General features: G+C 46.0%; 1 protein-coding gene and 1 long non-coding RNA gene across 2 annotated transcripts in view; one reads left to right on the forward strand and one right to left on the reverse strand.

The window, feature by feature from the left end:
- dlc (deltaC) overlaps positions 1-13,426 on the forward strand; it is a 272,983-nt gene extending 259,557 nt beyond the window's left edge. The window contains exons 8-10 of the mRNA XM_044119740.1: positions 6,727-7,465; positions 7,653-7,767; positions 12,384-13,426. Of these exons, the coding sequence (XP_043975675.1) occupies positions 6,727-7,465; positions 7,653-7,767; positions 12,384-12,389 (860 nt within the window). The 3' untranslated portion in view covers positions 12,390-13,426. The remainder of the gene's footprint in view (positions 1-6,726; positions 7,466-7,652; positions 7,768-12,383) is intronic.
- LOC122832737 lies at positions 104-6,712 on the reverse strand. Its single transcript, XR_006370863.1, has 3 exons — positions 4,249-6,712; positions 1,083-1,428; positions 104-693 (listed from the first exon to the last, which is right to left on the reverse strand). It is a non-coding gene; the product is annotated as an uncharacterized LOC122832737 (long non-coding RNA).
- Positions 13,427-13,640: the final 214 nt, after the last annotated feature.

Here is a 13,640-nt window from a genome sequence, read left to right on the forward strand (position 1 = left end):
GTTAGTAACACAAACTGATTCCATAAATACTTCAGACGTCCTCTAAAACATTCATAACTGACTATTTTAACACCAATGTACCTGAATATGAATTATTAAGGGAAACCACAGAAACCAGCATCTCCAGTTTTCATTGTCTGTTTTTATGGAGGTTCAACCAATCAGCACCAAAGAAAAGAAAGACAGGGGTCATAAACAATTTTCATGCAAAATAATAATGACATCTTCAGTTATATCTATGTTTATTCATTTTTAAAGAAAATAATAAACAAGCTGAACAGAGAATCCACATCACACATTCACCATCATGTATTCATAGAACCACAGGAGTTACGTATAATTAATCACATTAAAGGTCTCGGCTGCAGAGATTAGAGTCAGGAGGTTCAGCGCCAAACTACAAACAGGAACTACAAGCAGCATCAGCTAAAGTTTTGAAATCGGGGAGCATTTCTCCACTTGAAGTGATCAGATGTTGGCTGGACTCTGAACGAGGGAATTCCTGATCCCACAGGAACCTGCAGCTCGACGGCTGCAGCACAGCGGTGCGTCATGGCGGCGGCGGCGCGTCATGGCGGCGGCGGTGCGTCATGGCGGCGGTGGCGCGTCATGGCGGCGGTGCGTCATGGCGGCGGCGGCGCGTCATGGCGGCGGCGGCGCGTCATGGCGGCGGTGCGTGGCTGGTCGAGGTTTCTGTGATACAGGAAGGAGTCAAATCGCGAACATGAAGAAGAGCAAGGAGAAAGTTCATCTCAGGACATGAACTAAAAACTGCAGTTTAGACATTTTATTAGAGTATTTTATAGAATAAAATCTGCCTCTTTACTAAAATCTGAAATGTAATTCCAGATTTCTGTATGATTTTTCTTCAGGTTAACTTAGGATGTGAGCTATTATTATTCCAAGTTAATTTTCTAAACAACAGAAAAATAGAGAAGCTCAAATATGAAAGTTGATATGCGACAGTAACTCTGCTGTTATGTTAGGGTTACTAATATTTTATTTTATACGTTTTTTATCCGATTACTCGATTAATCATAGGAATAATTGATAGGTTACTAAAACATTAGTAGTTTCATGACCTGTCTGTTTACGGCGGGTTTTAAGCGTCACACAGGAAGCTGTTCGGTTCCATCAAAACGTTCTGATGCTGTTGAGCTGCGGCTCCGAGTCCAACATCAAATGGAGACAAATTTTGAAGAGCGTCTGACAAACGGGATTATGAAATATTGAATCTTTCCTGATACATCAGTGAGGGAATATGAGGACTTTCTGGTAACTCTGTGGAAGGAGCTGGACGAGGCGCAGTGTGGATTCAAACGGAGCGCATGGAGTCCGGTTGGCTGGCAGAACCATCAGAACTCTGGGTCCTGGTTTCGACTGACCAAACCGCCTGCTGCTCAGTGGATCCGGGCGTTGGGTCTAGAGCTGGCCACAAAAACAGAAATGATAGAAAACATAAAGTAAAACATAATTTTTCTGTCTTCACATCTTTGCATTGTTCTGTCAGATGGAATAAAACTGATTTTAATCACAGTTTAAAGGTTAAACATTTGACGTGGACAGGCTGCAGTGGAAACAAAGTTCTCAGTTTAAATATGAATGACTGTCTGGTCGTTGTAAATTGAAATGGTCAGTTCAGCAGGAATTATGGCTTCCCAGCAGGAGGTTGTCTCACGACTCGAAACCCGGAGCTGACAGGAAGATCTCTGAAGGAACAAACTTTGGGTTAGAAAAACACCAATAAAAGCAGGAATGTGTCATTTTATGGTTGGCCTGGTAGAGAAGCTGGGTCAGTAAGTGAAAGGTCTCCGGTTCCCAGTCAGCGCTCCTCTAGAGCAGAGTAGGTTTTCTCCTGGTTTTTCTGATGGACTCTGAGTCGGGAGAATCCGTTTGGACCTCCAGGAATGTTGGGCTGTGAGATTCTCAGGTAAACCGGTGAGGACTGGAGGGGCTTTGGGGCTGGTTTCAGTCTGTGAATCTCTCTCCTGATTGGCTGTTGCTCCAGTTAGCAGTTAGCTTGACTCCGCCAAAATGTTAGAGCTGCTAAAGCCACATTAGCAGCTTTGAATTAAATCTGCCATTTGTTGCAGATCAGTGCAGTGGATTTAACTAACTCCGGTCCATCTGTCTAGTCAAACTCCGGTTTGGTAGGTGAGGTGTGAACACTAATCGACCTCTGACCTAGCATGCTAGCCAAGTGCTAGCCTAGCCAAATGGCTCCTGGTCTTCAGCCAAAGACTAAAGAGAAATCCTCCAACACTAAAATCTGACGCCTCCATCTTGTTTCCATCTGGTGAAGAAGGAAGTTGCTCTCAGTGTCTTCAGAGGTTTTTGTGTGGTTTCCTTCAGTGGTTGTTGGTGCAGCGCCCCCACAGGCCAGGAGGGGAACAGGTTGGTTTGACTCAGAACCACAGCAGCTGCAGGTGGAGCAGATGTTCTGGTTCTGGTTCCAGCAGATGTTCTGGTTCCAGTAGAACCGGGTCGACCGGACCATCAGGAGGAGAAACAGACTGAGTCTCACAGAGCAGGTGAATTTTACATTAGATCAATTATTGCCTTCTTATAATAATAATAGCAGTAATAAATAATAGTAATTATAATTTTAATAAAACTTAATGTGAGTCAGTTGTTCCTTCTCTAGGCTCTTATTGTGAAGGTTTACAGGAAGTTCTGCCTCAGAATATTGTCAGTATTTTGGGTCCAAACAGGCCATCAGGTGCTGTAAAGGCTGCCCAGTAAACCTGATAAACTGGTAACCAGTTAAACCAGACCAGTCTAAACTTGAATGAAACGTTAGCATAGTTAGCATTAGCTTCCGAGCTAATGTTGATTGCTGATTGTCTGAGATGATGCGTTCAGTGGCCCATCAGGAAACGCAGTGTTTCAGGATCGTGTTGCGTTTAGCGGTGGATCCATCAGAACATTTTACCCAGCTGGACCGTAGTCACATGACCTGAGGACAAAACATCAACATGAACTTTGTGTCCTACTTTCTTCAGTTTGTTTTGGTTTCTCTGCTTGTTTTTACCTGTGAAGTGGGCGGGGCTTGTGTCCTACTGGCCCTACCTGTTCTGTTAACAGCTTATTTTCCTCAGAACATTTAATTCGGCTCATTTTGGCGCCAGATTCTGCCTGAAGGCCGTTTACATCACAAACTGATCTGATTCATGTACAGAAATTCAAAATCAACTGAGACTGAGCATGCATGTGGTGACTGTGGAAAGAAACAACTCCCCTCCCCAACCGGCTGGGGTTCAGGTGGCAAACTGAGCCGGGTGTACCGAGAGCGGCTGAACTTTGGCCTGCTGAGTTCTGGACGTCAGAGAGGTGGACCAACGGGACCAGAGACACGGACCCAGATGGACCAGACGGATTTCCTGAAGAACCGTAAAGCTGCAGAATTTAACTTTTCTAAAAATGTGTTTATTAAAACTGTCGCCGTGTCGTTACAGTTTAATATGAGATGGATAATCTGTGAAAAACTCCAGCTGCTCTGCCTCATCCTGCCGGCAGAAATGAAACGGTCAGCATCAAAAACAACCAATCAGAGCCAGGGGGAGGGGCTTAGTGCTGTCACTCATCCTCAGGGAGCCGCTGCTAAATGGCAGAGAAACAACTTACCAAAAACAGATCGTCATCAGTGAGCATGCTAACTAGCTTAGCATTCATGGCAGACTCTGCTGTCAGGAAGGCGATTGACAGCGCTAAGCCCCTCCTCCTGGCTCTGATTGGCTGTTCCTGAAGGCAGCTCTTTTCTCACCGATCATCTCATGATGCCACAAGGTGACAGATTAGAACATAAGTAATAAATCTAGTTTTTATAGAAGTTATTCACTGCAGCTTTAAAACTGAGGTCATGAAGTTCTGGGGAGTAATCGGGTCGTGGTCCCGGTTCCGTTTTCCTCAGGTTTCCTCTGATGATGCTGCTGGTGTTTGATTCCCAGCGGGATCCAGTCATGAGTTTCTGAACCGGTCCTGACCCGTTTGCAGGCTGATCAATCAATCAATTAAATTTTATTAGTACAGCACATTTCAGCATCAAGGCATTTCAAAGTGCTTCACATCAAATCAAACAGAAACACAATGCAACATAGAATCAATAATCAAAACACGACATTAAATCAAGTTCCATCAGTAAATTAGTAATTGATCAAGTTTCTAATAAAATCCTAATCAGGTTGGTTTTTAGTGGAGTTTGCATCCATAACAGGTTTACCTGTTTCACTGTTTTATGGAACAAAATACCTGCTGCTGTTTTCATTCCCACTCAGGATCAGTTCAGAACCAGTAAACATCCTTCCAGCTCCGTTCTCCTCTCACAGGTTTCTGTGTAATTCTATGGTTCCTGTTAGTGTCGAGAATTTACAGGGTTTGTTTTGCGCGCAGTGACTCTCAGTCACTCTCTGTTTTTCTGATGCATTAAAACATCTGTTTGCTGTGGAAATCTCGGTTCTGAAGAATTTAAACCGACGTCACAACGTCTCTGATCTGACTCCAGAACCTGACCGGCACCAGGAAGTGGGCCAGCAGACGGGCTGGTTCTCCTGATGCTTCCTGGCCCAAACAGGAGACTAATAATCAGACGTGGACGACTGCAGAACGTCTGTCTGCTGTAAAGAATCTGAGCCTTGTTGCCCCCCCCTTGTTGCCCCCTCCCTTGTTGCCCCCCCCCCTTGTTGCCCCCCCCCCTTGTTGCCCCCCTGGTGCAGAACCCGCCTCCTGCTTATCTCTGATCTGCCGTCATTCCAGCGTCTCGGAGGCGTCCGGGCTGCAGCCTGATGGTTTGTGATGTTGCAACACAACAGCTGCTCAGCTCCAAATATGGAGCTGCTCTCAGCGCTGTGTTTGGTTTGAGCTGGCGCACGCCGCCCTGAAATAAACTTTCACCTACAGATGGGTTCCTCCATGTCGCCTCCAGAATCGGAGCTCTAATCGTCTTTAGGAGTCGTGTTGAAGGGAAGCAGTCGCTGCTGTTCTGAATCTGCAGCCTCAGAGTTCTTCCATCCTGTTTGTCCTCCGGCTGCAGCAGAACCAGAACTGAAGAAAAGACGGATCCGGTTTATCGCTTCATCTGTGAGCGTTTTAATGGTTCAGAGGAAAGTGGAAAGTTCTGGAGAGTTCTGGATGGAAACCGGCGGCTGAGATGTTTCTACTCCCAAACATTTCAATTGTTCCTCCCAGTCTGACTCTGTAGAAACCAGTTCAGCTTCCAGCTTCTTCATCATCATCATCATCATCATCAGCGGTTTCAGGCCCAGTTCGGATCTCTGCTGCTCGTTCCTGATAAACAGTCCACTAGCTGTGATAAACAGAAGAGCAAAGTCCCTAATAACACCTGGAGGTTTGACCTTTGACCCTGTGTTTACGTAAGCCATTAGTTCCTGCCAACAATGACAATTGAATGACTTACAGTTAGTGAATATTGATTATTGGCCATAACAGTGTTAACATGTTGGAGTAAATGTTTCTGGTTCTTGCAGATGTTAACTCAGGTTCTGTTAACGGAGCGGGCCGGAACCAGTACCTACACCACCTAGTTCTACACCACCTAGTTCTACACCACCTAGTTCTACATCACCTAGTTCTAGTTCTACATCACCTAGTTCTACACCACCTAGTTCTACACCATCCAGTTCTACATTCCTTCACTGAGACTTTAAACTGCTGGTAGTTTATAAATCATTAAGAGATTAAAATCTGCTGCTGGATCAACCTGCTGGTTCTGGTTCTGTTCTGCATCAGAACCAGAACCAAACATGGAGAAGCAGCATTCAGCTTCTATGCACCACAGATCTGGAACAAACTTCCAGAAAACTGAAAACCAGCTGAAACCCTGAGTTCCTGTAATGCAGACTGAAACCAGTTGCTATGGAAACATAATCAATTAAAATTTTAAGGCCTCCAGAAGGAGACATTAAGTCAAATGCCATCGTTAAATTTTTAAACGACTGAATCTGATTTGACTCAAGCGCTACAGTTTGGCTGTGACGTTTTGCAGCTAGCTTCACCGCTAGGAAGCTAACTGGAAGTTGCCTGTTCTGTCAACAACCGTCCTTCCACTACAGAGGCAGAAGAGCCGAGTCAAACATCTTTGCTAGCAATAAACATCTTAAACGTTCCTGTTGCTCCGACTTCAAATCCTCAATGTTTGGACTTCATTTCCTCTGCTGCTGAAATTCTAAAACAGCGCAGAAACTTTACATCATCGTTCACAACGTCTGGTCACTGATTGGCTCAGTGAAATTCTACTGGAGAAATTGATCTCAATGGGAGAAATCCCACAAGGGGAAGAGAAGGGAGATGAGAATCAACGACCCAGCTGCCTGTAAGCTGGTCTAAATATTTCAGAACTCTGATCTTTATGCCTGGAATATGTTTCTTAAAGAATTCCTGTCAAGATTAAATCTTTATCTAATATAGTTGTGCAGCAGTTTTCTCTTTTCCCTCAGTTGCGCCCCCTGCAGGTTGGTTCCTGTATCATGCATTTTGTGCACAAGGCAACTTGGTGATAGTTGCTGGCGCCGTTGCGTTGCTGGTTCAGTCCTGCCTGGAGGCGGATGTTGACCGTAGTTCCTGTGTGTTCTGGGCTCCTCCCAGTTAGCCGTAGCTGTTAGCTCCGCTAACTGTGGGAGCTTGGACAGGCATCTCTGAATCCATCATGCTGACATCAGCATATCTTGACTCCAGGTGTGTGTAGCTGACCCCGTCTCCTCCCCTCTACAGGTGCGCGGTGTCTGGACCTCGGCAGCCGGGTCGTGTGCCAGTGTCGCTCGGGCTTCACCGGGACTCTCTGCGAGACCAACATCGACGACTGTGCCGGCAACCCCTGCCGCAACGCCGGCACCTGCCTGGATGGCATCAATGACTTCAGCTGCTCGTGCACCCTGGGCTTCTCTGGCAAGGACTGCTCGCTGCGCGCCAGTCCCTGCGACTACTTCCCCTGCAGCAACGGGGGAAGATGTTTCACCCACTTCTCCGGCCCCGTGTGCCAGTGTCCGCCGGGCTTCATGGGCGCTCGCTGTGAGTACTCCCTCAGCATTCCCTCTCCAAGACCTCCAGATGGCGGCGACGCCTCTCCGGCGCTGATTGCCGCCGTCGCACTCGGCCTGGTGACTCTGTCGCTCCTGGTGTGCGCCGCCGTCCACGTCTTGCGCCAGCTGCGCCGGGGCAGGATGCTGGCAGCCCTGTCCAGGTCCGTCAAGAACGACCTGGAGGCGGTGAACAACCGCAGCGCTGTGATCGGCGGAGGCGTCCCCAACAACGGCAGCCTGGCGGGGGCGCCGGTGTGCAGCCTGAAGGAGAAGGAGGCCTTTCTTCTCCCTGGAGGTCCATATAAAGTGTCCAACAAGGACGCGGCGCTGGCGGAGAACAGCAGCGACAACGGGTCCATGATCAAAAACAAAATGGCCGACTGTAACCTGGCCAAAGAGGAGCAGCGCCTGGAGAAGAACAACTTTGATCCGTAAGGCTTTGACAGTGTGATGGTTTGATAGTTTTCTTTGTGTTTCCTGTTCTCTCTCAGCTCCATGTTTGTGTTCTGGAAGGCAAGTAGCTGCATGTTTCCTATCTGGTGTGCCGAGCGTCTCTCTGAGCATGTCTGTGAAACGCTCGGTTCCTGAACCAAACCTCTGTCTCTTCTGCTCAAACAGCCAGAAACATGACTCCTCCATCACCGTCCCTCCTCTCAGTTTTGCGAAGGACGGTCTGTTTCCGCCGGTGTTCATCGTCCCTGAGCCCACGGAGCAGCGAGGGTTTGCCACAGAGGTGAGGCTCTAACCAGGAGTTTATCGTCCAATCAGCAGCTGGAAGGAAGCAGGTTTCAACCCTGACGCTCAGTCGGGTTTATTGTGATACAAGACAGAATGTGACTTGAATTTTCAACGACTCACAGAGATAAAAACACCAGAGGAACTAAAATACAAAGCTGATGGGAAATCCTGCATGTTTGAGCATCACCTTTTATTAGAACCAATAAGAAAAAGGAAAGTTGTTTGATGTCCGAGTCCACTGGCTGTTCGGTTTTCACCAGAGAGACGGCCGGGGCGTCTGGGTCCCTGGGTGGACCGGGAAGAGGTCCGGTCCGGTCTGGTCCGGGAAGAGGTCCGGTCCCAGTGGGACGATCTGCTGATTACTTCAGATGTTTCCTCACTCGGGGCAGCAGGCCGTTCTTTAAGGCTGTGGGGTTTTTGTTGGAGACGATTTCGGGTCAGTAGAAGCCGGAGTGACCCGGACACTGACCGGACTGATGAAGAGTGATGAAGAGTGATGAAGAGCTGGCTGAAACAGGCCAGGATGAAACACTGGAGGTTTTCTGGCCTTCTGATGCTGAAACAGGCTGTTAGTGTTTCCTGAGATCTTTAGTGCCAGCAGAGGGTCAAAGGGGACAGCGCCGGGGTTCTGGTGGTCCATTTGTCTGGGAGTGGGTGAATGTGTTGGAGGTTTTAAACCAGCAGAACGAAGGTGGAAAGGTCAAGTTTCAGGGTCATCAGCCAGCCTGGTGTTGGGCTCCTGCAGGCTGCTTCAACCTGACACACCTCAGTTTGTTCCACAGGGCCGGTTCCACAGGGCCCGGCTCTGAGGGGCCCGGTTGGGTCCTACAGGGCCGGTTCCACAGGGCCCGGCTCTGAGGGGCCCGGTTGGGTCCTACAGGGCCGGTTCCATCAACCATTTCTAACACAGTGCCTCAAAATGTGCACAAAAATCATCGACATAAATACGGCTGCATGAGGGACAGAATCCATCCAGACGGTGTCTCAGTGGGACTCGTTGGGACTCGGTGTCTCGGTGGGACTTGGTGTCTCAGTGGGACTCGTTGGGACTTGGTGTCTCGTTGGGACTCGGTGTCTCGGTGGGACTTGGTGTCTCAGTGGGACTCGTTGGGACTCGGTGTCTTGGTCTAAAGTTTTTTTTCTTTGGCCTCATCTGGACTTGGACTTGTTGGAACGAGACTTTGTTGTGTCAGTTTTTGTCGGGTCTTGCAGGAAGAATCCAAGATGGCCGCCGAGGTGCTTTGCTGTTGTGCTTTTATATAAAAGTGGATCAGAAGTAAAAATTTTTTGTTTTGTGCAAAAAATCCTGAATGAAGTTGATTCAGATTCGGAGTGCAGGAACAAACGTCCCTTCACAATAAAAGCCCCAGAGAAGGTTGATGATTATTCATTTTAAATTTTAAACTCGCAGCAGCACAGAGATCAAAGAGGAAACGTCAGGATCAGTTTTTGGTTTCATTTGGTTTCTTGTTGCAGCTGCAGCTCGTTTTGGAGATCTGCTAGTTAGCTTGTCTCTGGGCTCCGGTGAGCGGGTCGGCCCGGTCCGGCTGCTGGTCCGGTCCGGTTAGGGCGGAGCGGCTGGCAGCACAGAACAGGTTTCTGAGGTTTGGGTTTAACCCCCGGCTGAATGCGGACCGAACCGAACCGAACCACGGCGACCTGCCGCACCATTCAGTGTAAAAGAGGATCAGAGGAACTTCTTTACAGACGAGTTACAGGAGCCGTTCCACCTCCAGGCTGTTCAAGGCCGTCATCCTGCTCGGCTCGGCTCGGCCCGGTCCGGCTCGGCTGGGCTGGGCCCGGTCCAGCCGGTTCCGCTCCTCTTTGGAAGTTCTGGAACCTCCTCCGTCTTTGCAGGATCTTATTTTTGCAGCTTTGCTCTGCTGCTGTGTTCAGGCTTGCAGCTCTGGATGTTTCTGTTCGCTTCCAGAGCGCCACGCGGCGGAAAGGTTCTGGAAACGGATCATGTTTCCGTCTTCGGTGCCAAACTCAGGCAGCGATGCGAAACGACGGACAGAAAAACAAAACGAGCCACTTAAAATTCCTGCTGCAACATCTGCAGCTTGAACTTGAGTTCAGTAAAAATTAAACCATAGGAATGAAAACTGATCCAGTTACAGGAGAACCAGCAGAAATCTCTCAGCAGAACCCGTCCTCGGTTCTGATGAGCCGGACCTCCGATGGATCTGAAAGCTGCAGGACGGAGTTTCATGATGTTTGGTCCTTTTTATGTTTCCAACAATCAGCCAGTTGTGTCCAAACTCGCTTCCCGTCTTCCATATATGGACTCACTTCCTGTTTGTCGGACAGGCCAGGCGATGGATTGGAGTTACTGACGCGTCTCATCTTTATGTGATGAGAGGTCAAAGGTCAGCAGGTCAAATGAACCGTCTGAGTTCATCTTCTGGTCTCTTCTCTTTGAAAAATGTTCCCTGATTTCAAACTTTCCACTGCAGATAAAAAGTCAGATGTTTTCATGTGATGACATCACGTGGTTTCTCAGTTCAGCTCGTTGAATATTAATGAAACTGTTAGCGTTAGCGTTAGCATCAGGATGCTCAGCCTGTGGTGGTTTTGCCGTAACTCTTTCCTGAACGTCCACTGATCTCTGATCTTCATGAATAATTCAGATAATAATAAAGCAATAAAATGTCATGTATAGTTTAATAAATCACCTTTAATTTACTCCACAGGTTATTTTATGCTCCCATCTCCATGAACTAACAATCCTAATGAAATAAAAATATTTCCTTCCAGGAGGTTTTGGGTAGAAAATGTTTGAAATCAGCAGGAAACAACGATCCGGTTTCTATCAGTAGAGTTGGTCCAACAGATCTAAGACTCAAATATCTATAGATATGTGGATATTTGGGTTTCCTCCTGATCCCTCTGCTGATCCATGTCAGACTGATGCCAGTGACTTTAACAGAACTTTTATAGGTTGTTGAAAGAGCAGCTTGTTTATGTTACTGAACTGATTAGCCCAGCAGGTAAGTGTTTGAACTTCTCCTCTTCAGTCCGAACTGCATGCTGCTCCTTCCTTCCTGTCCGTTCGCTGCGCTGCCCTCATGAACAAAATGAAACCAACGTCTGACTGGCCACAACAAAACCAGGAACAAGTGAGACCCACAGATGGAGGCCTCGGTCCGCGTGGCGGTGGTCCCAGGTCCGATTCCCGGCCTGGCGACATTTGCCGCTTGTCTTTCCCGTCTCTCATTTCCCTCCTTCCTGTCAAACTACCTTCAGATAAAAGCCACAAAAGCTTAAAAAAACAAACTGAAAAGTCGTCCTGCAGGCGTGAATGAATGAAAGTCAGTTACAGACGTTGTTGTGGTGGTGAAGTGGATCCGCAGCCTCATTCAGACACGCATCCACTGAACTGAAACCAGTAACAAAAGCATCTAAAACACCAGTAAGGCCCAGTTTGTTCATCAGCTCAAGGTTTCAGCATTTCCCAAATCTTAATGCTGGTTCAGATTTTCTGCCCAGTAAATTCAGTTTTCCATTTGAAGAGGTTTAATTATGATCTCAACTTCAAATTACTGCTAATTTCTTCTTTGAATCAAACGTTAAATTGCATTTTAATTGTTGCAGATCCTTCACCATCCATTCCTATGTTAGCGATAGCTCGCTTTTAAATTCTCTGCACTTCATGCAAAACTTTACATGTATGGAGAAAAACAGTAAATTCAAACTTGTGAGCCAAATTTTAAGCGGTGGGCCCCGCTAGCTCAGAAGCTAGCTGTACTACCCCTAAAGCACTAATCATAAACATTATATTTGCTAATGCTAAAGAATAATACCACAAGCTAATGCTAACGGTCCTCAACAGTCAGCTGACCTTTCACCCACAGCTTCAGCTTCATAGCTGATGATTTTTGCATGAAGGACATCACATTTACTGTAGAACAGCAATGCATTCTGGGTACAGAGTATGTGTCTAACTGCTTGAAGAATTCATAAGACAATAACCAAAACCTCAACACAGATACTCAACTGAAAACAGCCGAGAGTTTATCCGGTTGAATTTTCTCGGGGGAAGCTAAGTGTGCTAAATGTTTTCAATGTTAGCAAAGAAGCTAAAGCGCTAAACAAAACCTGTTTGCTCTCTCATTGTTTCATGTAAAGTCAGAGCTCTAAAAAGTCTTTGAAATATTTATCCTAACACTTCATCATAGTTTATGTTTGTCAACCGTTGAAAGTGTTTCTTTGTTTTTTAAAGGTTTTCTCTCTTTCTGCTACTCAAAGTTGCAGCTCAGTTCCAGGAACTAGTCCCAGCCATCCTGACTAAACCTTCTGTTAAAATAACGAATGAATCAATGTCAGATCCCATAACCTTTTGCTCCTAGTTTTACTGAAAAATCCAATTATTAAGTAAACAGGAAGCTGCAGATTGCAGAGCCGTTGGGTCCAGAAGCCGTTCACAACGTGGTCCTTTAATTCACTTATTCAGTTTGTTCTAACTTTAGTTTGGTTCTCTAAATGTGCTTTATTCTAATCTGCCCGTTATCGGCTCCAAATCTCCAGTTTATGTCTGTTTTGTAGATGTGAGGGTGAAATGGTCATCCTGTACGCTGACGACTGACTGCTGTTTCTGTGTCTTGTTCTCAGGTATAGCCTTGAGTTTTCAGACCACCAGCGGAGGAGCTTTCACTCTGAAGGGCCAGAAATGTTTCTGTCCTGGACAGAACAGCCAGAGGATCTTTTCTACACACACGGTTTTATTTAATATTTATTGCTGCTGGAAACAAGCAAACACCACAAAGACTCTTTCTGCTTCAATACCAATGTTGGGATGGCAGAGAGAAGATCAACCGAATGTCCCGCACCATTTAACTTTCTATACTTTTAAATCCCCATTGAACTTTCTTTGCTTTTTTTATATGAACAAATATATGAATTAATCTGAAAATGTTGTTTGACGAGAACAATCAAAAATCTCCTGCCTGATGTTGCAGGAACTGAAACTTTCTTTGAACCTTCTGGACTTTGTGCCTGAAAGCTGCAGAGTTTTTAATAACTGAATATTTTTCTGATCATTTCGTCTCGTTGTTTTCTTCTGGAATCAGTCATGATGCAGCTGCCTGCTGGGAACCCAAAGCCAACTCTCCGTCCAAAGCAGAAAACTCTCAGTCCAAAGCAGAAAACTCTCCGTCCAAAGCAGAAAACTCTCCGTCCAAAGCAGAAAACCTGGAAGTGCCTTGTTGAAAAAATCAGCTGCAGGATGTAAAAAGCATAAACTGTTTTGTTTTTCAGGTTGCTCCAGCAGAGCAGGTTTCTTAACTCTACCAGGTTGGAAAATCTCTAGTCATGACCAGATGATGTAAGACTTACTGATGATATTAAGATGTGATGTAAACTGTGTTGAGGTCGGTTTTGTCCTCCAGGACGTTTCCAGCCTCCCTGCTGCAGGCGGACAGTAAATTCACTTCAGTGTCTTTTTCTAAATACTCCATATGAAAACATAAAAATGTCTCTCTTGTGCTATTTTAAAAACAATGCAATGTGTTCATACCATCCAGAGGACGGTTTTCATATTTAATACGGCCTGCTGTAAATAATTTTGTATTTATGGATGAGAATTGTATATATATTCTTGTTAATGTTTCAGTCAGAATCAAGAAATATATATTTTTCATAAACGAATCATAAAATATTTGTCTGTTGTTTTTATTGCAGTTTTCCTCAGAAAATCTGAATCATCCGAGCTGCAGCTAAAACACGGAGCTGGATTATATTCCGGATTCACATGAAACCATTTTTCCAGATCAGTTCATGTTTTTCTTAAATGTGTCACAAAAATAATCTGCTAAAGCAGAAGTTTTATTGATCAGTTATTAGCTGAGATGTATAAACATTGTAATGATG

The sequence above is a fragment of the Gambusia affinis genome, linkage group LG06 (genome assembly GCF_019740435.1).
Source record: "Gambusia affinis linkage group LG06, SWU_Gaff_1.0, whole genome shotgun sequence".
Lineage (NCBI taxonomy): Eukaryota > Metazoa > Chordata > Actinopteri > Cyprinodontiformes > Poeciliidae > Gambusia > Gambusia affinis.